The sequence below is a fragment of the Syngnathus acus genome, chromosome 21, assembly GCF_901709675.1.
Source record: "Syngnathus acus chromosome 21, fSynAcu1.2, whole genome shotgun sequence".
NCBI lineage: Eukaryota > Metazoa > Chordata > Actinopteri > Syngnathiformes > Syngnathidae > Syngnathus > Syngnathus acus.
In genome coordinates, this window is record NC_051105.1 from 6772312 (window position 1) to 6798060 (window position 25749).

The 25749-nt window shown below is 42.5% G+C and overlaps 3 protein-coding genes across 4 annotated transcripts; 2 read left to right on the forward strand and 1 right to left on the reverse strand.

Annotated features, from left to right (window-relative positions):
* The first annotated feature begins 687 nt into the window (after positions 1–687).
* Positions 688–6107, forward strand: casq2 (calsequestrin 2). Its single transcript, XM_037240549.1, has 11 exons — positions 688–1203; positions 2446–2530; positions 2811–2911; positions 3084–3195; positions 3875–3948; positions 4026–4156; positions 4429–4474; positions 4566–4620; positions 5308–5408; positions 5482–5556; positions 5645–6107. The coding sequence occupies exons 1-11, from the start codon at positions 967–969 to the stop codon at positions 5831–5833; spliced, it is 1206 nt and encodes a 401-aa protein (XP_037096444.1). The 5' UTR covers positions 688–966; the 3' UTR covers positions 5834–6107.
* A 219-nt stretch (positions 6108–6326) lies between these two features.
* On the reverse strand, positions 6327–18526 carry LOC119115727 (vang-like protein 1). The gene is made up of 9 exons (XM_037240547.1): positions 18386–18526; positions 15223–15459; positions 14701–14872; positions 12193–12621; positions 11898–12073; positions 11242–11375; positions 8407–8557; positions 7666–7900; positions 6327–7573 (listed from the first exon to the last, which is right to left on the reverse strand). The coding sequence occupies exons 2-9, from the start codon at positions 15282–15284 to the stop codon at positions 7313–7315; spliced, it is 1620 nt and encodes a 539-aa protein (XP_037096442.1). The 5' UTR covers positions 15285–15459; positions 18386–18526; the 3' UTR covers positions 6327–7312.
* A 1506-nt stretch (positions 18527–20032) lies between these two features.
* On the forward strand, positions 20033–23152 carry LOC119115367 (NXPE family member 3-like). 2 transcript variants are annotated; one of them, XM_037239802.1, is made up of 6 exons: positions 20033–20174; positions 20906–21687; positions 21949–22019; positions 22089–22295; positions 22436–23021; positions 23064–23152. In XM_037239802.1, exons 1-5 carry the CDS (start codon positions 20088–20090, stop codon positions 23002–23004), a joined length of 1716 nt encoding a protein of 571 aa, XP_037095697.1. In that variant the 5' UTR covers positions 20033–20087; the 3' UTR covers positions 23005–23021; positions 23064–23152. The 2 variants fall into 2 exon arrangements, with proteins under 2 accessions (XP_037095697.1, XP_037095696.1); XM_037239801.1 differs by having other exon boundaries at positions 22436–23144.
* Positions 23153–25749: the final 2597 nt, after the last annotated feature.

Sequence of the window (25749 nt, forward strand, 5' to 3'; positions counted from 1 at the left end):
TATCTGCAGATGTACCTAATGTTGTGGCCATCGAGTGTAAGACAGTGATCTTTTTAAGAGGACATGAAGCTAAAACAGAACCCGTTAATGTTATTAGTCTCTCTAAGTGAAAATGCCTGCTTTGGAAAAACAGCAATACATCAATTGGCCCATTGTTCTGTTTTCTTTCCTTCTTTGGACTCAAGTGTTGCTTGCTGCTTGTTTAGGAGTCTTGGCGCTTTCACTTTCATCTTTGGCGTATGTTGTGACTTGTTGCAGTATGCTCTGAAGACCAACATCCATCAAAGAATCCCTCTTGAGATGTTTGGCAATGTCATCACACACCTTCAACATCTGCACGAGAGTCCGTTCAGATTTGCCGTGACTTTAACGAACATTTTCAGGCAAAATCCTTCCATGATGAGCACCACAGCAAAATATTAACAGGTGTTCAAGTTGCCCTTTTGCACGTCACCTAAAATACTCTGCTGTTATCTCCTCAAAGCGCTAAATCACACATTCACTTTGTTTTTGGTCCTCTCCCAAAATATCCAAACCCCCCTAAAGCTCGGCATCACCGCCATCCAGCCGTCCGGCCCGCCGCTATAAGCCGCCCCTCTTTCTCACTCGGACGTTTATTTTTAGGCTTCAAACAACTGCTCTCCTAAAAATGGGCCTACCCCCGCACGGGTGGAGGTGGAGCGCTGCTATGTATGGCGTTCCTTCTCCCCGGTCAGCCTCCTTCACGGGCCGGACCGTGCGCTCCTCTGTTGAGGTGTGAAGGAGCGAGAGGAGCAGGGCGAAATAAAGGATGCATGCAAAAGCGGGATTTCTAGGGATAACTCGGGAACACTGATGGACTTTTTTCTCCAGTCTTCACATTTCCTCTCGTAACCTCTCTCAGGGCCTGCGTGACCTTTGCGACTAACAACTCAACACGCACTTTGGGGGACTTTTTGGAGCTCGTGGACACCATAGTCGAGGACCATGCTCGCCCTCTGGTTGGTTCTACTCCCGTGCCTGGGCCTGGTGCCCGTGGCCCCGGCCGAGAAGGGTCTGGAGTTCCCGCAGTACGACGGGAAAGACCGCGTTCTCGACATCAACGATAAGAACTACAAGAAGGCCTTAAAGCAGTACGACATGCTATGCTTGTTTTACCACGAGCCCCTGGCAGACAACAAGGAGCAGCAGAAACAACATCAGATGACGGAGCTGGTGCTGGAGGTGAGCATGATGAAAGATACGGTTCATTTAAAGAAAATGAAATATCACACTTACATTTTATACATGCAATTTGTCATTTCGCCATTATTCATCAAATGCATCGCTAATCAATCGACCTCCATGTACAGTCATTAGAATGGGGTTGCTTATCATGCAACAATCAAATGACAAATTCAAACTGAAATATAGTATGTCTGCACAATTATTTATTTTCAAGTACACACTGACACCTGAAGGCCACACTCCATCAGGAGGAGGGAGTCACATTGCAGGAAGGTTCAATGCCACCACTAGATGCCACCTCTATCGTGAGCTTTATATTGTTTCACACTGCAAGAGCTCACGAGACAACCTTTGGGAAGGCTCAATAATAATAGTATAGGTAATATTTCTAATTTTATTCCATTTTAATAAAATTCTAGTTCTGTGAGTTAAGAGTTCACACACTTGGCATTTTATTTCAATTTAGTTGAACTTCCTTTATTTGACTTTCTATTTGAATCACAATGTCCTATAATTCAAAAAGGCCTCCATTAAATAATTGCATTTTTTCAAAACATGATCTTTTCAAATATCAAGATCATTCACCGCACAGTGAAGTCAATTTCTTTTTGAAGCATACACTGCTGGAAACAATGTGCACACTGCATCTCAAGTTACACACAGTCCCGACCTCCTGCTTAATGTTGACGTTAATCGCATGCCAGCAATGCACACTTGATATTTTGATATTCGCTAGTGTTCTTGACTGGTATATTCAACTATATTGAAAAAGTCAGTTTTGGCCTAAAACAGTCACTTCATTTGGATAAACTCCAACAAACATCACAAAAGCAAATTTTGTTGAATTTCCCAACTTAAATGAATAAGGAAAGCTTAAAGTCAGCTATTATTTTTACAGTGTACACATTGTATAGTTCCCTCGTGAGTAGTACGCTGATGTCGAATAAATGAGGGACAGAAATGCAAGTCTACTGAACGTATCTCCGTTTGTGATCCAAATGCATTGTGATCCAAATATAAATCACCGTGTCGTAGCGGGAGCGTTCACTTCGGAACAACTGCCTCGCTCATACTTTTGTGCTATTTTTAGAACAATCTGGCTAATTATGTAACTATGTCTCTGTGCCCTCCAGGGTATAACAATCTACATCTTCCCACTTAGTGGCTGCACCAAAGCAATAACACATGACTGGTTTTCTAATTCATCACATGCAATTTTTTTTTTCTTTTTTTCTGCAGCTCGTGGCTCAAGTCATGGAAGAGAAAGACATCGGCTTTGGAATGGTCGACTCCCAAAAAGATGCCAAGGTGTCGAAGAAACTAGGCGAGTGTAGTCAACGAGTGATGAGGAGGATTTCATTAATATGATGCAACTGCAGTATGTTGTTGTCTATTGATTTTGTATTGAATTGAAATATCAAGAATATGGAAGGCCATTTTAAATAATTCAACTTAAGTGAACATAATTTTACTTGATATCATTTCAAAAAAAAAAAGTATTTTTTTGTCATTTGTTTTTGTATGTGAGCAAGTCATTTATCAGTATTTAATTAGATTTTATTTGATTTCTTTTTGTTTGATTTGATTTCCGTTTGCCACGTCAGGCCTGGAGGAGGAAGGCAGCGTGTACGTGTTCAAAGCCGATCGTGTGATTGAATTTGACGGCTGGCTCTCGGCCAACACCCTGGTGGAGTTCTTGCTGGATGTGAGTTCAACCACTCATGAACCCTAATTTCAAACTTTAACTTGAAATCCTATCTATCACCAGCTTGAAGCCCCACCCAAACTTGAAATAATCCTTTGAAACCCTCACCCTGACTGAACCTTGACACCCCAATTCCAAACCCATTCCCCCAAAATGTTTCCCTTCTCTGCAGCTATTGGAGGAGCCCGTGGAAGTGATAGACAACGCTCTGGAGCTGAGGGCTTTTGACAGGATGGAGGAGGACATCCGTGTCATTGGTTACTTCAAGGGCGAGGACTCAGAGCGTAAGTATCAAGAACGGAAAGCTCTCGTTTTCGATTTTGAGAAACAAGTTTTTCTTGTGTTGTTGTTGTTCGGGCTCAATTTTAATCAGCTCAAACGGCAATTTAAAAACAACAATAGTATAACATGCAAGATTAGCTTGTAACTGTACAACAGCCATAAATTTGACGCCATCTTGTGGCATCTTTAAGCAATTACAAAACATTCTGGGTTGGCATAAAATACTGTACTCTGTCAAAACACAATTTATATTTTGGGCCTACAGTAATTTATGGGGGAAAAGCCTTTTAAATATAAATGATTGACATTTATGGAAATATTTTTCTTTGATGGAAAGGAGGGGTGTGTGTGTGGGGGGGGGGGCGTCATCCACTTACAACCCCTTAGTTTGCCACTAAGCGCTATAGTGTCCTGGTGCCTCTGTGTCTACTATCTGGTTTCAATTGAAGAAATACAGTGCTACTTCATCAGTGCAATTTTGCCCCCTCATCTCAGCGGATTTGCGGCTCCATTTATATCCTGTCTAAACAACGCAGCTGCTGTCACATCCGTGACCCATAGCGCACCATGTGTGGGAGCGAAAAGCGCGGCTCAAAGTTCATCTATTTCCAACCAGGCGACGTGCAAATGTCATGTATGTGATGGAGCAGAGGTGGCGAGATAACGTTCTCGCATCTTTAGATTACGACGCCTTCAAGGAAGCCGCTGAGCAGTTTCAACCCTACATCAAGTTCTTTGCCACCTTTGACAAATCTGTGAGTGAGCGAGCAAGCATTCCATCACCTACGTTGTTTCCCCGAAGCCACATGTCCTTTTGTATTTCTCACTGCAGGTGGCCAAAGAGCTCACCCTGAAGTTGAACGAGGTTGACTTCTATGAGCCCTTCATGGAGGAGCCCGTCACCATCCCGGGAAAACCTCTCTCCGAGGATGATCTAGTCGACTTCATAAATGAGAACAGACGGTAAACAAACGACGTAGAAACAGGAAGTGCTTTCGAAGATGTGACCTACCGTGTGTTCAGCTTAGTCAAAACACTACAAGGATCAAGAAATATAGCACAAGCAAAGCATAGCATAGCATAGCACCAAAGTGCTACCATTTATGATGAAGTGGTAAAACAAAAACAATACACGGTAGATCCAAATATAACGCACTCATTCAACTACTTCGAATTCCTTCAATGTCCTTTTGGTTGTGTTGTATCATTACTCAGTGTCGTTTGCGTGTCTTCAGGCCAACTCTGAGAAAGCTGCGTGCAGAGGACATGTTTGAGACCTGGGTAAGCCTCGATGAAAAACAAATTTAGCAACAGCTTGTTACAATGCCACATTCATCCCTACTTTTTCTGGACACGTCTGGTTTGTTTTTAGGAGGACGACATCGAGGGCATCCACATTGTGGCGTTTGCAGAGGAGGAGGACCCAGGTAAGTGAGACCTTGCCGTTGTCTGAAACACTGATCGTCTCCTTCAGCATAGCGGTCACCCTCAAAACCCTTGGTCCATTATGATCGGACAATTATTAGAGGTACATGTATTCAGAATGTTTGGGTACAAAGCAATACAGAGGCCAGAGAATGACAAAGAGATGCCCCTCCTGGCCACCCTTTAGCTCCGGCCCTGCATACACGCAAATACTCTTAGTTCAAGAAAGGCTTTGCCTGTATTTGTGTGGGGTGGTGGACAGGTAACAGCAAATGGCTTTGTTCATAAAGGGTAAAGTAAAAACTCCACCAACCACCTTCATTTGGTCCCTTACTATACAAATTATAAGCAGCTCTCAGAGGGCAACATGTTGGACTCCTCTGCCCTACAGTAACAAAATATTGAGAAACATTCCAGCATTTGTTGCATAATGCAGAGAGATTTAATGATTTGCTGCCATTACTATTAAAAGGACTTCCTGTTTGGACAAACAGGGAGAAAATGCAGATGTTCATCATTATGGCGGATTTCCCCTTGAGCCTGCTAGTTTTCCTAGAAGTCGTATATTCGAAAAAAAAAAACGAGTACATTGTAGTTTTCCAATGAGAACCACGAGTTTCCAAATGTTCTATTTCTGTTTATCTGAAAAAAATAAATAACTTGCTGATTATGTTTGTCGTTTCTCTCAGATGGTTTCGAGTTCTTAGAGATCCTGAAAGAGGTGGCCCGGGACAACACACACGTTCAAGAGCTCAGCATTGTGTGGATTGACCCTGATGACTTTCCGCTGGTGAGCGTTCATACATTTTTCATGCCAACAATAATTGGAAGATCATTTCAATCAATCACTTGAATGCCTCTAGTTGATCCCCTACTGGGAGAAGACCTTCAAGGTGGATCTGTTCAGACCGCAGATTGGAGTCGTCAACGTTACAGATGTAAGTCCATGATGTGTCGTGTTTGTGTGTCTGTGTGTAGTATGTGACATTATCACATAACACTATGCGTATGTGTGCGACTGTGCAGGCCGACAGCGTGTGGTTGCTAATGGAAGAAGAGGAAGATTTGCCCACGGCTCAGGAGCTGGAAGACTGGATCGAAGACGTCCTCTCGGGAAAAGTCAACACAGAAGATGATGATGACGATGATGACGACGATGATGATGACGACGATGATGATGACGATGATGATGACGACGACGATGATGATGAGTAATATGCATCTTTGAACACGAATAATCTCATAACCCCAACCAACATCAGCAATTCCGCTGCAGAACATGCGAACAGTTGCTGTTTTTAATAAGCATACATGGATCTTCAATACAGTAAATTGACGAGGTTGAGGTTTAGTGATTGACAATTCACATATAGCCTACATCACATTGATCAAAACAATCCCATCTGTTCATGAAAGCACAGTAAAACAAGTGAACATGTTTTACCTCCATCTGCACTCACTGGTAATAAACCAAACTGGGTGCTTCATGTGTATTTGTCATTTTTCTGCATTTTTGTTACCTCAGTATTTTCATATTTACTCACATACTTTTCACTCATGTTTCAGAAATTCTGCCATTGAAAATACAATGCTCATTTTTCACTGACTGTCGCACAGGTATTAATGTAACAATACATAATGCTATACTGCTCAGACGCCATTCCTCAATTAATTAGAAAAATGATTCAAAAAATGTAATGCTTGAAAATATCGGTAAAAATGCTTTTTATTTAGCTTATTTTTTTTTTAACAAATGCATTTCGGACACAGATTCTGTGACGTTCTGTTCAGTAGTACAAAAGAGGCATCAAACGCATAACACAAACTTACACTTATACACAGTTTGCGATAAATGTTTCAGTCAAGACAACGTATGTAGAGTCATCAACATTAGAAATCACTAAACTACAGTGACAACAGTACGTAACAGTGAAATGACAATATTCAATTTAAAAATACAAATTTGACCCTCGCAAGTTTGTCGTTTTGACATGTGCAGTTTGTCAAAATGGTCAATAGGTGGCAGCAATGAGATGCTCATGCTGACGACAACCAAACACCACACAATTGAATTAAATCATATGCCTTCTTTTAAAATAAAAATAAAAATGGTCCCTGTAATTATTGAATATTCATATGTAATTTGTAAAGTCTCATGCTGCCGAGAAGTGCTAGAATACTTTTAGATATAAAATGTTATTATAAAACAGCATAGTACACACAGAAATGTGAAACATCGACTGTGGTGATTACAGTGGTTGTCATATACAAATTCACAATCTTTGCCTGCACAAAGCTAAATAAAAAAAAGTTAAAATCCAAGCAATCCACCATTTTGATATAAAAAGTATGCAGGGAATAATGCACATTCACATATAAATACTGTACATACTGTATACCAACAGCTAATTCAAAACTAGCAGTTGGGTTTTTGTGATTTTTCCAGACACACGTTTGGCAAATGTCTCCCATAAAAACACATTTTTGCATCCTAAAAACTTAGTCACACATTCGTCTCCATGCAAACACAACAATGAGTCTTTTTTATAGTGCACACAGGATGTCAAGATAAAAAAATCCAGGTATCTTCCTGTCAGATTATGTAAGCAAAAGATGGGGAAAAAAAACAGCCTTTTTGAAAAGGTAAATGCAGAAATTGTAAGAGTGCTGTAGGTCCAGAGGAGCAGCCGGCCTTTACACCGAAGTTTCCGACTGGAGCAGAAGCACGAACTTGTGCGATTTGGGGTCGACGTACTCTTCACTCACTTGGATGTACGGGATGCTCTTGACGGTGATGGCCAGATTGAAGTCGAGGCACCTGAGCACAAAGTCGCTGCCGTCCTTGACGCCGCTTGTTACGGACGCCTCGCTCACCAGCGTCCACTGATCGGCCATCCAGCGCTCGGGGCCGTACTGCAGGGTGGGGCCAGGGGACAGGTACGTCTCCAAGAAGGCCTGACATCATGGAACCAAGAAAAACATACATTATTTATCATATTTTAAAACAATGGTGTCAAGATGTCAGAGGTGATTAAAACCCATCCTACCTTGGGGCTCATGTTATTGATGAGACAGAAGGCCAGGTGCTTCTGGATGCTCTCCATGCTGTGACACTGCTGCCTCCTAGTGGTGCGGAGGTACTTCTGCAGTGCGCGGGCCATTGAGGGGAAAATAGCCAGAGCCGCTTCCCGCACATCCATGATGTCTGAAGGGGTGGCCTGCTCGTCTTCCTTCTTCATGCGCCTCACGTGCGTGAAAGCCTCTTCCACCGCCACCACTAACCTGACCAAGGGCGTAAGAATTCGGATTACAGTGTTGCCTATGACTTTCATTTGTTCTGTAACCTTGGAAAATAGCACTCTATTGAAACATAATAATATTGAATTAAACATTTTGCACATCAAGATTTAACCCAATTAACTCGGTTAAATGTGTTGCTCCTGCTGGTGCGCCCACCTTGGCCACTGGGGGCAGTACAATGCAGTCCTACAGATGAATAATTCACCACAACTTTTAGTGACTCAGATGCAATCATATTACTCATTTTTTAGGAGAGGATGACAGTGTTTGTCTACAAGTGTTGCACCACTGTTTTTGTTCAAATATCCATTGCGTAAAGCAGGGATGGTCAAATTTAAATGTAGTTTAAAGCATGAGGGTGGACACTGCCAAATGTTTTTTTTCTATGGTCTTCCTATATTTTTCACCTATGGTTCTGGAATATATTGAAAGGGACGTCACCACGTTTCATGACTGAAGTCCACAAGGTAATGGCGTCCTTGAGTTACCTGGCTTTCCGTTTGCGTACTCGTCTCTCGTAGTCGGCCTCCTCGTAGTACAGCTCATTATGGGCGCTATCTTTACGTTTGGCAGCGGCAGCGATCATGGCCTGGGACTGGTTTCCATTAGCAGGCTGCGCCCCCGCCGCACTCCCTGGAGCTGCGCTCAAAAACAAGAGTGAGGACAAGAGCTGAATTGATGATATCACCTTGAGCCTGAGGAAGTGAGCTCTCACAGATTAATGGACTGTGGCTCCATGTGGAGAACAAAGGGTGGAGTGAAGGACTCAGGAGAGTGTCGACCTTCACACGGATACATTCATTTGAAAACATTTAATATTTAATAACCTTGTTCAACATAAAGATTTGACGAGTGTAGACTGCAATTTTTCTTGTCCAACATTAGTCTCTGTCACTAAAAGTCAAACAGAGAATTAATATCAATTTAGAACGAAAAATAGAAGTACAATATAATTAAAAAAAAATGTTTTAATTCAACTCATGAAAGTTAGCGTGTCCTTTGAAATTTTAACTGAACATTACAGCATCTTTTTATTTTATTTATTATTTGTTATTTATGGTTTGGGCATTCTTGTTTTTGTTTTGTGTCGCCTACTTGTATGTCTCGTCACCGTGGGATGGAGGAAACGGAATTTCGGTTTCTTTGTGTGTCTTGACATATGAAGGGATTGACAATAAAGCTGACTTTGACTTTGACTTTGATCTTGCATAACATTATAAATTATTATAAATGATTAAATATCATAGGGTTATAGCAATTTATATAAAGATATTTTGATGCATGTTAAATATATTCGTATTAGAAAAAACAATTCAATTTATTTGTAGGTTATATAAAGAAACCAGATTAATTTCCTAATGTTTGAGGAATATATATTTAATCAAAATTCATTTACATGTATTTATTTCAGGAATGAATTTAGCTGTATATTCAATCGCTAAATCACTTAATTGACCAGGAATATAAAAAGATGAATTGCTAATGTATATGTATGAGCCATTTTTGTCCTTTTGCGTTTTCGTTTTGCGTTGATGTAATTTACTTCCATGCCACTAGAGAGACTCTCATGCATTGCTATTCATTGTACTGGGAAGCATAAAAAACCCTTGAACATGGCAGGGATTGACAGGAAGCCAAGAGTTATTTTGGGTACCTTTAAGTTATTTGCCGTGTTTCAGAGACAAATCTGCACGTCTTCCCCCCCCCCCCCCCCCCCCCCCACAAAGACTCATCAATGCTGGCCAACGCTCGATTGAGGTATGGTTTGATCAGCGCTGTTTTTTATTTATTTTTTTATTATTATTTATTATTGAATGGCAATAATTTACTGGTGTGCACACATTCACAAAAACCCAATGCATTGGTAAGACTTATGTGCGTCTAAAAAAAAGAGACGAGTTTGTGGAACACTGCAAACGCTGGTGCATCTAAAAATAACTTTCATCGGTTGATACAAACTGTCGCGGGTAACTGTTCTTTCTTATTTTTTTTCCTTCTTGTGTTTGCGGGCTTCATTGCCAAGCCAATTTACCTTCCGTGGCCATAATGACTGAAGAGGCAGAACACCAAAAAGTTACATATAGAGGCTTTAGTCAATTCAGTATATTTAAATACAATATATACATTTAAACACTAGATAGGAAAAGGCCTCCTTTGGTGCAGAAATCTTTTTAAGGAGATGCAGATGAAACATTCATGATGCTGTGCTTCATCCAACATGAAGACAGTTCTGTGACTTTGCAGCTTTGCACATGATCTCATGCAGTAGAGCAGTGGAGCTCATCATCATGAGGATGATAAGTACACCAGCATGTTTGAGATAAAAGGTGTTGGGGGGGCTATAGACTAAGATCTGAATCATTAACCTGATTTGCATGTGTGTGAAAGCACATTCGAGCAGGTGAGAAAGAGGGTAAATGAAAAAAAAAGATGGTAAAAAAGGAAGCTGGAGTGAGTATATGTGAGGAATGAGCGCTTCTCTGATGAATTATTTAAGGATTCAAATCCCACCACCCCCTAGAGGCATTTCTGCTGAAAGGGGGGGAGGGCCGACGAGGACGTGACTCTTGGATGTGAACATCACGAAAACCTTGTGCATTTGTGGAGTGATAGCCAACAGTGCAACATTTTCAAGTGCAACTTAGGGTGTGACTAAGAAGGATCGTTTGAAGCCCATGCCGATATTTGGTGAATTGAAATTTAAACTGAATAATCGGCCAATTTGTTTTAACACAATGAATAAAATAACTTATTTATTTGTCCCTTTAGCTCACAACAATGCATGTATGAATTACAGGAAAAATTAGTTTGACTTTACAATGGAGAGAAAAAAAAGCAAAATCAGAAATGAATTTTTTGCCGATTGTTGGTGGTTGGGTGGGAATGTTTGAATGTCATTATCTTGTTCTTGCGTTGCAATGGTTATTGTAGTATATATAAAAAAGCAGATTTAAAAAGAGCTGATATTGGCCGATTAATCAATTTATTTCTGGCTTCCTGTGCTTTTGAAAGTGCTTTGCAAGGGAAAGGCAAATTTCCACAGTGCAGTACTTACTCTCCCGCAGCAATCTTCTCAGCCTGCTTCTCAAAGCTGCTCAGTGGACAAGGAGAGCACAAGATCACAACTCGAAATTGGAATTGTGTTTCAAACTTTGTCTTTGTGTTTAGAACCTCTGCCTTACTTCTCAGGTTAAGGCTTTCAAAAAAAAAAAATCAGTGTTGCTCCGACGTGAGAGCTTCCACAGTATGACGTAACCACAAGAACCAACCGGAGCGAATCAAATGCACAACTTCTCTATTATGCTTGAGCTGTGCCTGCCTACCGTCAACGTTGTAGACTTTTAATCCAGCCAGGTGCTTGGCGGCGCGATGCTTGGAGGCCGAGAGGAGCGCCGGGTTGTGGAGTGGGAAATCTCGGTAGTAATACTCCAAAACGGTGAGGGCTGCATTCTGAATGCTGCGTGACACAAAAGTGACACAGGCGCTGGTGATTCACACCATAAAAACGTAACGACCTCCGTCAATGATACTACCCAGCTATTTGTGCCTTTTAATGCTTTCCATTAGCCTTGGACTCACCTTTGAACCACTTCATGAAGCATTGAAGACTTAAAAGTGACCGTATGTAAGAAAGACATACGAATATCAATACCTTTACTCGTATTATATCTCATGCCCTCTTTTGTTGTCGCCCACTCATGACATATCCACACACTCCATCAGATGAGAAACCAAAGTCTGACAGCATCCAATTCCCTCTAGAATATCCCGCTTGAGGCAAACTAGAGACTGACTGACTCTGTTATGCCACTTTTCATCTCTCTGGGATGGGCCTCCAATTACACACTACATTGGCAAAGGCCTTTATGCCTTGTATTAAATGAAACAAAATGGAGCTGATTGTGACGATTGCAGTATGTGAGGGCCTGGCTCATGTCATTTCAATTCTAAATTGCATTATAATGGAGTTTCCATGTACCTGAGCTGCCCAATGTTGTAGTGACGCGTTTCTCCGTCGGTTGATCGGATGACGCACACGCTGTAGCAAGGTCGGAGGTGGCGGAGTTCCAGCAGGACCACCGCCAGGTAGTGGACAAAAAGTTGGGAGTCCACCAAGGACACGGCAAACTGGACCACACCGTGGTAGTCCTCGTCCTGTATTGAAGCACACCATTCACTGCTGAGTTATATATAATTTTTCATCCTATGTGAAAAATGACTAATATTAAAGCAGCAAGTTGCACATACCAGAAGGAGCAGCATATTGCACTCACCTGTGCCTCGAGGATCCTGACACCGTAGAAGAGCCAGTAGGACATGGTAAGCAGTAGGGTGAGTGTGGTGAGGAAGGCCCGGCACGCGCACACTCTGGGCAGGCTCGCCCGAGCTGGCCGCAGAAACAGTGCCCAGATGGCCGTGAGGAGCATGAGGAGCTTGAAGGAGAGGGACAGGAAGAGACCCTCGCAGGCAGCGCCGCAAGGCTGCAGTCTTTCGGGCCACATTATTACAGGCAAGAGCAGGAAGACCAGCGGGGTGGCCAGCACCAGCAGACCCACACACAGGCCCACAGCTAAGGGGAGATAGCGGCGGAAGTTTCGGGTCCGGTCCTGTATGCCTTTGCCCAAGCCCACCACTTCCTCCTGGGAAATGCTCAGCTCGGAGGTGCCGGTCACTGCCGTGGTGGTTTCCCCCCAGTTGTCATCCTAGAAGTGAGCGACACATCTTCATTTGAGTATTTTCAACATTATTGGGAAATTCTGTGATACTAGTATGAGTAAGAAATTTGCCCCAAAAAACAGTGACAGATAATTTTCAAGCTTCAAGGCTCTTTGTAAACATCTTTCGCTTACCCCTCAAGTCACAAAATGTCGAAATCCAAATTATTAATCGTGAATTTTATCTTTTTGTGGGGTTCATTCTGAATGAGAAGTCTTCAAACATGCTTTGATGTAGATTTAATGTAGGGCGACATGCACACAGGAGGACTCACACGCTGACATAACGTACACAACGCACACAAAATAGATCAACTCTTCCCTCAGCCGTCATAACATATTAGAGTCACACTTCTTCGTTGTCTTCGTCTTCTCTGCACCACAAACACTTTGACTCATTCTAATTAACTATTCGCTGTCACCTCAGTGTGAAGAAGCACTGCATAATTCTCACAACACAGCACGGGATAAAAAATAAATAAATCAAGATATGATTACAAGGGTGTCAATTTTGAGTTTGGACTCTGAGAGAAATCTGAATTGTTGGATGAAAGTCTTCCCACCATTTAGGTCCCTGCTTAATGAATTCCTCTATGGTGCAGCAAATGGGGGGGGGCAGGGAAAAACTGCAATTTCATGCGTGAATGTGAAGGTCGAGTACGGCATGCATGTCTCTTTTAATGCTCATTTCATTTGGTGAATGGGCCAGACAGTGAATATTTGCACTTGAGTCTTTGCTGACAAATCACAAATCATATAATTAATACCACAAACTTAGCGATATCCGACTGGAGCAATTAATGCGGCAGCATTCCTCAACCAAAATATTTGCGCAAATAAGCGTTCATGTGACCAGCTGCTAAACAATAACCCTCTGACTGAGCTAATACGCTTCTACCATTAACTCTCCGAGGACTAATCCTCAAGATTATCACTGCACTAATCAGGACGCCGGGTCGCTAGGTCAATGCAAAGAGTGGACGGAAAGGCTTTAGGAAGGAATTACTGCAGTGTCAGGCCCAGTCAAATACTTGCATACATTTACAAACACAAGCCATAAGCCTCACTGGTGACCTTGGAGGTTAACACGGTATCAGTCACCTGACAGACCTTCTATGGTTGATGTACACTTTGTTGTTATGACATGGCGGGCTAATACGTGAGGAGCTCCAAAATAAAAAATTGTAATAAGTTTTTTAAAAGCAAACATAATGCAATTCATAAAGACCATACAGTCACAACATAATTCAATAAAATATAAAGAATTAAACACACATTATTTTGGGGCTTCAATTCAGTAGATACAGTGCTGCTCCTTGTGGCCTGCCTTGGCCATCTGGAGACAATACATCAAGAAACAATGTTTTATCCAAGCCCTGCATCCTAATAGTTTATACAAATAAGCGTCAGAATCCCTGGTCAGAAAGAGATGTCTCAGTTTAGTTGGAGCCAGGAAACTCAATCTGCTGCCCTCTGGCATCAAGTCACAACATCCAAGGCTCATAAAGCAGCAAGAGACTCATGTCAGTGACACGCATGTGAACATGACGGGTTAGTCCGATCAGCTTTCCTCAAACTGATGTAAGGCAATAAGAATGTGTCATTCCCTCTCCCTACTCTGATGTGAAGAAAAGGTCAACAACCTGCCGAAGGTGATGGAAGGCCTGCGAGCGCAGATTACCTTACAATGCAGACAAAGGACGGAAGCTACGAGCTGGCTATGGCTGCGAGTCACATGACATCCTGGAATGTGTGTTTGGTTTTGGAGGAGGCAGGAGAAGAAAAAATAGGTAGAGTTTGGGAATTCTTTACAAAGTCTAGATGGATATTTAGTTTTCCAATTATTATCGCTGGTATACTTGCGCTATTCTGTTTTTGTTTGTATACAGTGATAGCACAACAATGCTTCTCTCTGTATATTCTTCTAATATACGGGTCAAATTGCACAAGAGCAACAATAATCCTTCTGTGACACTATTGTATATGTTGCTGAAATGTTATACTGGGATTAAGCAATGCGATTAAAACTCACATGCATATGTTGATGCGCTTTTGTCAGATACGTACCTGGCCCTCTTCGCCAGGATCCGCCCCCGGCGAGGGCTCTCCCGGCAGCGGCTCGCCGTTGTGCACCGGAGAATCCTGGGAGGACGTCTCCGGGGGATTGATGATGACCGACCTCTCGGAACGGCTGCTGTCTTTGCTCCCGCAGGCCTTGTGACGCTCGCGGCCTCGCTCGCTGGACGGGGGACGGAAAAGATGGCATGAGGTAAAGAGAACGTCATAGCGCTCACTTGTCAGAACACTGAACACGATCGAATGAGATCCAGAGTTGCATCAAGGATTCAGAAAATCATTTAAAAAAATAGGAGTAGATTATGTAAATGTATTCATTTCATCTTGCAAGGCGAACGACGGATTAAACTCAAATAGTTCTCTCGTTTGCAACCCAGACCGAACGCATCAGTGATTAGAGCAGCCGGACCCAAAATCACATGACTGCCTGTCTACCCGCCTTCCCGCCCTTGATTAGCTCATCAAAGTTACCAGTAGGCTCAAATAAACACCAGAACTGTCAGGGAAACTCACCCGTGTCGGTTTGACCTCCCCGAGCGGCTGGAGTAGCCCGAGTGGGTCGACTCTGTGTCCATTCCTGTTGCGTTCACGGGGTCACGTTCTCTTTATGGAGGAAAGGGGGGGGGGGCGGTTGGCGGTGGTCCTCGCGGGGACCGAGGAGGTTGCTATGGAAACAGGCCTACAAAAGGCCTCAGGAATCCACAGCGACTGACTACAATCTTGTCCAACTTCTTTGGCAACCGCAGTGACCTGAAACACAGACACACCCAAACACAACAGCAGTAGCATCAACACGAGTTACAATAAGAACAAGATACATTTGCACAACAACGTTTCGCTGAGGTTCAAGTGTGCATTTAATGACACTCATGTTTTATTCATCTCATGCGGACACACAAGTCATTTCCAATGATCTGTCCAGACTCCAGTCTGTCCTTTCCATTTGCGTGCACGCTGATATCCCACTGCTCGGCCATCCACGACCGTTCATTACGCTGTCGCTCCGCCGTTGTCATGGCAACTGCCCATCTATCACCATTACGAGCCCCGTCTTGAATGCAGGAGATTATTCTCTATACAAATTTTTACAAGGTGCATGTTATCGCAGTTTGGAGATGTTCCTTCCCATTAAGTGGCTGTCTTATTTTGCTTCCAATCAAAATGATTCAACTAATCATTGTGTAACCGCAGACTCATCAACAATAGAGGCTCAGGAATTTATGGTGCCAAGGCATCAAGCTCCATCATTTAACCAACATCTTAATAAAACCAGTATCATGTTGCATTAGTGTTGGCTCATCTTCAGAAAAGTGCTGAGCCATATTTGGTTATGACCTAAGGCTTGGTGATGTCATTTTCAGTCGATAGCAAATGTCAAAATGGCCGCCCCTTCAGTTGGATGAAAACAGGTTGATATTGCCTGTTTAATTAATTTTCCACAAATTAAAATAAAAGCGCCTCATAAATCTTGCCATTTCATCATTACATCTAGTGTCTACATCTCATCTGGGCTGACATCTGGAGCGTCCACGGTTACCGTGGCAACGCCGGAGGTACTGGGCCCCAATTAAGCAATAACAATCAATCAGACTGAAAGATCCACTTGCTTGTACGCATGCGAGCGGGGGTTGAATGTGTCACAGTGCGCGCAATGGCCTCACATCACACGCGGCAGCCGTACACTCAGATGAATAAGATGTTGGTTCGATTAAAATCTGTTAAATCCCCCTCCCGGCTGCCGACCTCTGGGCGAGAGAAAGCGGAATGTGGGCCAAGGCAAGAGGTGGCGCCGAACCAGGCCATGCGGAAAAAATGGCCGCCACAGGGAAAGAAAAACTATCGCTTACAACCTGACAGATTAGTATTTACAATAGCGTCACGTGGGACTCCTGATCCACTTCCCTGTCTCTGAATATCAAATCTCTCTGAAAAAATCCCCCCTAAAATTCTAGTTTCCCTTTGAGACATTTACAGCATGCTGTCCGGTGATGCATGAGTGCGGATGCTTGCGGTCGAGTGCGCCGGGAAGAGAGTGAGCAGCGAGAAAGTGACACTAATGTAAAACAAACACTCATTATTGCGTTTATTTAGCGGTTGAGGAGCGACCGTCATCACGCATGAGCACATCCACTCATCAGACGGCCTATCAAAAGACAAAATGCACATTATTTGTGTACTATTATGTGCAACCAGGTCCAGATTTGTAAGGCCACATTTCTCTGAGCAGTCATTTAGTGGATACATTTGATTTAGACAGCAATAATTTCCCGATAACTATATTTAACAATTAGCATTCCAATGTTAGCATGAAATGTATGGCGGTGTGTATAACAGAGAGAAAAAAAAAAAACACATTTGGCCTCCAAACAGTACCAAGTGTAAGTCAGAGTGAGGTTTGGAATGTGAGATTTCATGAATGTAATTCCGGCACCTTAAATGACCCGGATCAGCACTTCATCACATGCTGAGGCCTGGTTGCCATGGCACCTGTACACCCCCCCCACCCTAAGCCGTCTGCCCTCCTTCCTGTAGCTTTATTATAACTACGTTAGAAATCTTCAACATATAACATGCCCCATACTTTACCTATCGTGGTAGCTGAAAAAAAATATTTACATAAAACAAATTTATTTTAATATTAAAATAAAAATTAATGCACCGTTTGAAATTTGGTATTAATTTAACCCTTTACCTACTTATTTATAAATAACTACAAAATTGTTGACTTTGTAAGAAAAAATGCTTTTTTGAAAACTAATATTTATTTCTTATTTTACTATTTATCCCAAATCAACTAATACAATAAATGGAAAATTAAAAAGAATGGCCATCACTAAGTAAGAACTGACTATACCAAAGTCAGAAGGCTACAACATCAGTGAGCCAGAGTTACATACTTCAGCCTAGTTCTTCTAAAAAAAATAAAAAAATAAAAAAATAAAAACACTGTATCCCAAAATTACTCTTCATGTTGAAAAGAGAAATACATTTGAGGTATTTAAAGAATTTTGGGCACGTAAAATGGCATAATGCCGATTATGAGAAACACTATGCAATGTTAAGTAGGGCAACGTTTAATGTATTTCCCTTAAGAAACCTTAGTCACATGGAATTGGTGGAAGCAAGACATAGATGTTTTAAAATAATTTCAATACCAGTACATTGCATAGGGCGGGTGAGGGGAGTGAGAGGTGATTGCATGGGGGAGGTTCTATTCTCCACTACACTACACCAGCGCGCACAATAGTCCACTCTTCATTAACACCTGCAATACAAATCCCGTCAAGAGGGCAGATCACAGTGATCCGATTGACCGCCCTGATCAATAACCGACGCGTGGAGCATGGCATGCATGCGTGGTGCATTCAGGCCGTGTAAAGCAAGGCTCCATCCAGCTGTGCACAGCGATGCAGACGGAGGAGGCACCCTGCCCTTTTCTTTTAGCCAGTGATGGGCTGCATCGGATCCTGAGTTATAATCTTAAAACGCTGTTTTTGTCGATTTCAAATAGCCTTTTGCAAGGTGTCACGTGATCGGAGTCCTAATTTCACGCGCGTTATCGTGTCGCAGGTAAAAAGCCAACCGTGGCCGCGTTCAACTTGAATGGATCACGAACGCCTCGCGCGGATTATATGAATCATTAATTGATGGAATGAGAGGGGAAAAAAAACCCTACCTTTCCTCCTCATCGTTCCGTCCCCGAAGAGGTGAAGTCTCTTGCCTCACTCGAGCCCGGCCATTGTGCTGACAGAAGCGCAAGGCACCATGGAAGAAGCTACTCTCACACACGCTCATACACACACGCACACACGCGCGCAGTCAAATCAATTAGTGTGACAGCTTTCTGCCGCTAGAGAGCGCCCTTTTAAAGCGGTATGTCCTTTCAGGACAATAGTGAGAAGATTCACAAATAGCAAAAAAACAAATATGCAGATTAAAAATTAAAGGGAAAAAAATCATATGAGAAAATAAATCGTGCCATCGTGAGTGTTGTGCCATTCTGACACCCATTCAATGGAGTTGGTTTCGACCAATTGCAACTGTTTACACAATTTTATATATTTTTAACAGTATATGCTAATGTTAAAATATAATTTCAGAAAATATGCGTAAAACCAATTGGGGTCTTGATCTGGAAAAAGTGATCATATATCATAAATACAACAATTTCACCTTAGATATTTTTAGTTGAACCATTTTAACCCATACAGGACGGAATAGTTCAACTTAATGACCCCTTGAATGGCCTTCATAACCTCCTCTGTCCCATTAGCGTCCAGCTCTGATGTGGTAGCATGCTGAGGCCAGCCTACCTTGTGTACAGTGTGTAGACAAAGTGTGTCATGTTACTCCTGCTGCTGCAGCTGCTGCTATGACCATAAAGAATGCCCCCACCCCCCAGGCCACATCACATAGAAGAGATGCACATAATGAAGGCGCATGAGGAAAACCACATAATGCTCAAGACTAATGGAGAAGGTCAACAGTGAGTTCATATCCACAGCCTGATCCTCACATTAAAAACATAACTGGAAGTTAAGGATTCTCTCCCCTAGTCAAGTGTATAATTTCATCACCATGACAGATAAAGTTTTGTGTGAGTCTTTACGTGCAAGCTTTGTGTGCCTTTTGACTCATTTGAGTGCATGTACATCTGTTAGTGTCTCCAGAGAGAAGCTATAGAAGGATATGGTGGTCATCTGGAGAAACACCTGCCACCCCTCTGTAGGGAACCTCCCCGCCATAAAATATGAGGAATTATTTGACAGAAGCGCTCAATGGAGTGCAATAAATCACACAGGCCGCTAATAAGCTGCATTAAAAAAAAAAAAAGGAACCCAGATGCTCTGGATTTGACATGACACTTCCTCACTCTAGGGAGACATACACTACAGTGACTTCATTTTTAGAAATAAAAATTACTTCCACCACTTTCTGCTCCATGTCCAATTTCTAAGCCTATCGTATTAACAATTCTCAATTGCATCTAATGTGGGCAGTTTCTGAATGATAGGATTTGGCTGCTATACGGTGCATTCTCAGACACGCCACTAGAGGGTGCTAGAACTGCAGAAAAAGAAGAATAACGCGGATCTTTGTTAAAACACATTGTTAAGGAGGTATGGTGTTTCCAGGTGTTTCAAAGTTCAGAGATGTTCAAGTTAAAGAACATTGCTACTCTGTTTCCAATGGTTTATTTACCGTGGCCCTAAACAACTCAAAGAACAAATAAACACACACACACATTCACACCCGCGCAAATGAACACTGTCCTATAGAAATGAGCAATTAACTACTAGATCAACCTGCTTATCAGGTTACTTCATAGTTGTCGTTCATCAGTGCAGTGACAGCAGGAGATCGACACGATCCAAATCATGTCCCTAAAGGTTTGGAAGTGTGTACTCAGCATTCTCAGCCTGTTCGGAATCATTTCCCTGCTGTACAACATTACCTTTGGGAAGGTGAGAGAAGTTTGTTACGTTTGTTCTCAGATGTTCTCCTAGGTTTACAGGTGTCTAACATCTGTAAGTCTACCTCTCTTGAAAGAAAACAAAAGATCAGGTGTGACGGAACAGACAGGTCAACCAAAAGTGTCACAGTCTTTATTGAGTGAGATGGATCGGGGAAGTGGATAACTAACATGCATAATTTTTTTATTGAATTACTTTCAATAAAATATACTAGATTATCGCCTAATTAGAACACAGCAACAACAAGGAATTACTAGAATTTAGGTAAGTGAGAATAAAACAATAATATTGCATTGCACAATTTAATAATGACTCAAGAGAGTCTATTGAATCAATTATATTTTCAGTAATAATTTCCTCTTAAAGATGATTGCCAACATCACGAGACGTTTTTCAACATCACATCTTATGTATTCTGTATTTGTATTTTCTGTAGTACTAGCAACAATACATTTGCACTGTAAAAAGTTACATTTATGCCTTACAATGATCTGTGTTTGTAAATTATTTGCCCACATAGTTATCATTCATTCAACTAAACAGAGCAGAACCATACCAAACAGCGATAACATACTTGTCAGACTGGAAAATTGTGTATGTGGAAGGTCAGCTATTCAATTCCTTGATGGCATGATAGCTAACTCCACTTGTGTCATGGTGTGAGGAATGGATGATCCATAATTAGAATATAACATAGTATGCATCTCTTGTCATCTCTTCAGAACTGGAACTACAACACAGTGTCAGTACTAGACAAGGTCCAGACCTGGAATCGGTCATCAAGTCTGTCTGAAAGGCTCCTGACATTTCAACACTATCACACCTACTGTCCCCATCTGGCCAAGCCATTGTCACTTGAGGATGAGGTGGAAGAACGCAAACTGTTAAACTCCATCATCTGGCCCCAGCTGCCTTCTGGTTCTGCACCACCCAGCTTGTCCCAGACGAGTGACCCCGCCCACAGCCGGTTTACAATCGTAACCTCCAAAATCAAGCCCAGTTGGAACGTGGGAGACCAGCTGGAAGTACAAATCCAACTGCGTGACTTCAAGGGCCAACCCAAGCGCTACGGTGGCGATTTGCTGTTGGCCCGGTTGCACTCCCCAAAATACGAGGCGGGTGTGGCCGGGCAGGTCCTGGACCATGAGAACGGACTGTATACCGTTCGATTCCCGCTGCTGTGGGAGGGCTCGGCTCAGGTTGACGTTATGATGGTCCACTCGAGCGAAGCCATCGCCGTGTTGCGGCGGCTAAGGGATCACCGGCTCGATCGAGTGCGCTTCATCAGCACCTTTCGCCAAGGTGATCAATCTGAGAAGATGATGTGCCACATATGTCTGCCGCCAGAACTGGGGCCAATCTGTAACTTCACCGACGTTCGCACCGGTGAACCGTGGTATTGCTACAAGCCCAAAATGCTCAGCTGTGACACCAGATACAACCATGCCATGGGAGGATACGCCATCGACCTCCTCACCGATGAGGAAACTTTGCTCTTTCAAAGGTATGTATAAGTGAGTGACATAAGCTATTCCAAAGGTGTTTCAAACAGAACAAGCTACTGAAAGACATTCGGGTATTCCTATTAGAACTTGCTTCCATCCCTGTGCAAGCTTTTGTTCTAAAGCTATTTGGAAAAAGACAAAATGGGAAAAACAGTTCAGAAAGTCATAACCTGCCTTGCGTGCTTAACTGATGCATTGACCATGGTATCTTTTTGTTTTTTCTCTCTCGCAACCTTTTTAATCGACTTTTTTGACATCAGTGACAAGAATGTCAAAGTTCCCATCCGTGCTTCCACAACAGATACCATCAACGTGCTGCCTTCCAGCAAAGGTACTGCGAACCTGCGAAACTCTGCCTTTTATTTTTTAATTCACATCATTGTGTTGGTCATCAATGTAGACAAAGGCATTCAAAAACCGGATCCCGTGAAGCTAGCGACTTCTGGGTACTACTACCAGGGCTCGTGGAAGCCATTGGGCGGAGTCCCCATGGGCCAGTTCAACGACGCATCTGCCATCACTCAGTGTTTGACGAACAAGTCAGTCTACTTGTATGGCGACTCCACTATGCGTCAGTGGTATGAGTATTTTAGCAGTATGCTTCCAGGTAAGTCCTTTGTACAGTCGCAATCTCGGAATTAACCTTCAGTATGAAAATAGCCCGATATAGTCTATCAACTCTGTTGAAGTTTAAAGCACATACAGACGATCCTGTAACCTGGGCATTTATTGTCTTCTCCCCTGCAGACTTGAAAAGGTTTTACCTGGGGAAACCTATAAAGTTGGGGCCCTTTGTAGCGGTGGACACCAAGCACAACATCCTGCTATGGTACCGCATCCACGGCCCCCCGATGCGCACTCAGTGGGTCACGAGCAATGACTTGCGCTACATCGCTAACGAACTGGACGACCTGACCGGCAGTCGCAACACAGTGGTGGTGCTCAGCATCTGGGCTCACTTCACTACTTTGCCCGTGGAGGTGTACATAAACCGCCTCCGGCATATCCGCAAAGCGGTGGTGCGACTCCTGAACCGGGAGCCGGGGACACTGGTGGTGATCCGAACAGCCAACCCTCAGTCTCTGGAGCAAGATGTCAGCCTGTACAACAGCGACTGGTTTTCACTGCAGCAGGACACGGTGCTGCGCGCCATGTTCGAGGGTCTCAACGTTCGGTTTGTGGACGCTTGGCAGATGGTCGTGGCGCACCACGAACCTCATAATCTGCACCCCCTTAGGCCCATTGTCAAGACCATGGTAGACATGATGTTGTCCTACATTTGCCCTCATCGGTCCAGCAACAATGTCGGGATTTAAGAAATGAAGAATGTAAAAAATATTAGGTCTTCACTTCAAACGTGGAATAAGAATATCAAGTTGTAACCGAAGGAGTATTAATAAAAAGCAAAAGTTCATAGAGATTTTTTAATTTGCAGATTAAATTTGGCAAATTTATCGCAACAGATTTGATTTTATCAAATCAGTTTTCTCTCTCTCTCTCTCTCTCTCTCTCTCTCTCTCTCTCTCTCTCTCTCTCTCTCTCTCTCTCTCTCTCTCTCTCTCTCTCTCTCTCTCTCGCTCTCTGTTGCAGGAAAGGTAAGTTACACCTCGTTGGCTGTAGGGGGAGCCATTTAGCTAAAAAAAAAAAACTTTGTAACCTTGTGCAAAGAATTGATTTGGACAAGTAAACCAGTCATTATTTCCACTCGCAGCTGTGTTGCACCCACTTACATTTGTTATTGAAGCACTCATGCGTGTTTTCCACTTGCAGGCCAAGCAGACGATTGACTTTGGATGCTGACAATGAAACTTGAGTGATTCTCCAAGTGCGGCTTGCCGTCACAGTTCAGCTCATATCGTTTCATCACTTTGAGGCCTGCAACAGATTTTGGCAGTTCGACTCTCACAAGGCTGACAAACATGTAAGAGCTTGATAAATTACACGTGGAACGGAAAGCGCGACAGTAAGTGGATGGAAATACACCCAATTACATTTCCTGTTGAAAACAACAGTTAAGGGCCACGACTGAGTACATGATGATTTGTATGTTTGGAGTAAGACATCAGACCAGAACAGCAGTAAAAAAAAAATCATGGGAAAAGAAATATGCATAAAACAAATACACCTTAATTTTGTAAAATGCATATTATCTGAACAAAAATGATCAAATATTATTAAACACGTTTTTTGGCACCAAAATGCCACCAGATAGCGCCATAGCAATATTTTTGAATGAGACAGAACTTGGGGCAGAGCACAAAAAAAAGTATAGGGGCTCACTTCTCTACTTCCGAATCCTTCACGGCGTGCAGGACCCGATATCGATAATTTAGCAGACTGGATCTGCGAGAGGGAGGCCTGAACTGCTGGGGGAGTGATCACAGCCATGCATTAAAATGGTAACCAGAGGAATTATTTGGGCAAATACAAGACTTAGACTTCAAAATGGGAACACCAAATGTAGTATATCAAACATTACAATCTTGCTTCCTTTACCCATCAAGAACTCAGTGTGGAAGCTCTACACGGTACACTTTAAAGCTAGGTCAAAATCACAATTGGCTCTTCATCAACGTTATTAATATTTTGTAAAGGCAAACTTAGACATTCAAGTATTTTTCTGTACTGACTCTCATAATGTGCAAGTGTACTTAATGTTTGTGATCATTTTCCATGACTCACATGGCTGTTAGCCGGTGTCTCCAAGAGGAATCAGTGCTGTCTGAAAGGTCACAGCAAAGGTCACAAATCGTAACACTTTGTTTACCTGTGCTCTTTCCAGTGACATTTATCTAGTAAAGGTTGCTGTTTGCATGCTTTAAAACTAAGTATGTTTAGTCACCCTATACACAAAAGCCAAAACACATGAGTCACCATGGCATCAGCGCAGGAGCACCAGCTGTAAAAAGGCCCCTCCACCAACGCCCTCTTTTTTCAGTGGCACTGAAGGCTCATGATATTAGCATCGTAAACCAGAGTAAAAATAAAATAAAAACAAAAGTAAGAATAATACCAACAAAAAAATTGCTAATTTTGCATTTCCATTCTTCAGTTTAAATGATTTCTTAGTCCAATGTAGCTTTTGGTAAATTGGTATGAGTACACAAACCAGAGAATAAACTGAGATGACATCATTAAACACTTTCACTTAAACCAACAGTATCATCTAGATTTGAAAAATACAAAAACTGGTTCATGAATCAAATTTGAAGCTTCATTTTTCCATCATTTTATAGTACCGTAATTTTCGGACTATAAGTCGCACCGGAGTATAAGTCGCACCAGCCATAAAATGCCCAAAAAAGTGAAAAAAAACCATATATATGTATATAAGTCGCTCCTGAGTATAAGTCGCCCCCCCACCCAAACTATGAAAAAAAACCGCGACTTATAGTCCGAAAATTACGGTACTTGTATAGCGAAATGAACATGTAAGTTTTCCAACGGCCACAAGATGTCCCTATAGAAAAAAAATCTGCTTCTCCCAGAAACTAAGCCTGAAGTATTAAGGGAAAACTCCTTTTCTACATGATCGCCTAATAGCGGCAGCTGCGGTTGCATGCCACAGATCCCCTTCAGGCGAGTCTCCCGTGTGTCTTTCATGTTGTACAGTTTGACACAATAAGTGTAAAACATACCAGCGAGGATACAAACAAAACCCATGTGGTGAAAGATTAGCTCAGAGCAAAACACGTGATCCCACGCCATCCACAAAATGTGTGTTGTTAAAACATCAAGTCACAAACAGCACATTTGTTGTAAATCTTAAACAGATCAGCCAATGCTTTGACGGCTTCCCATCATGCCCTCCTTGACATGGCGCTGCCAACTCTTGGCGCACTTGCATAAAGGTTGCATGCTAATATGAAGCAGACACACAGTTGCTGCAGGATAGATGGCACATGCGAGGGATTTGACTTCCAGATGTGTGCCAGCTCGTGTTTGCCTTTGATGAGCTTGCCTTTTTGCTTTGTGAGCACCCTCCAACTTAGTTCACTTAGAATGGCAAAAGAGATGCAGCTCTTGCCTTGGGCTTCATATGCTTTGAATATGTCCAGGAA

Bases quoted from the DNA above. Each gene is read 5' to 3' on its own strand.
- LOC119115727 (XM_037240547.1), bottom strand. From the start codon at position 15,284: ATGGACACAGAGTCGACCCACTCGGGCTACTCCAGCCGCTCGGGGAGG. The intron at 8,558-11,241 runs GTAGGCAGGCAC...TTTTGAGCGCAG, and splicing joins AAAAGTCTACAACGTTGACG to CTCCAGGGAGTGCGGCGGGG. The intron at 7,574-7,665 runs GTAGGATGGGTT...CCATGATGTCAG, and splicing joins TCAATAACATGAGCCCCAAG to GCCTTCTTGGAGACGTACCT.
- casq2 (XM_037240549.1), top strand. From the start codon at position 967: ATGCTCGCCCTCTGGTTGGTTCTACTCCCGTGCCTGGGCCTGGTGCCC. The intron at 2,531-2,810 runs GCGAGTGTAGTC...TTGCCACGTCAG, and splicing joins CAAGGTGTCGAAGAAACTAG to GCCTGGAGGAGGAAGGCAGC. The intron at 5,557-5,644 runs GTAAGTCCATGA...GCGACTGTGCAG, and splicing joins GAGTCGTCAACGTTACAGAT to GCCGACAGCGTGTGGTTGCT.
- LOC119115367 (XM_037239802.1), top strand. From the start codon at position 20,088: ATGTCCCTAAAGGTTTGGAAGTGTGTACTCAGCATTCTCAGCCTGTTC. The intron at 20,175-20,905 runs GTGAGAGAAGTT...TCATCTCTTCAG, and splicing joins ACAACATTACCTTTGGGAAG to AACTGGAACTACAACACAGT. The intron at 21,688-21,948 runs GTATGTATAAGT...TTTTGACATCAG, and splicing joins GAAACTTTGCTCTTTCAAAG to TGACAAGAATGTCAAAGTTC.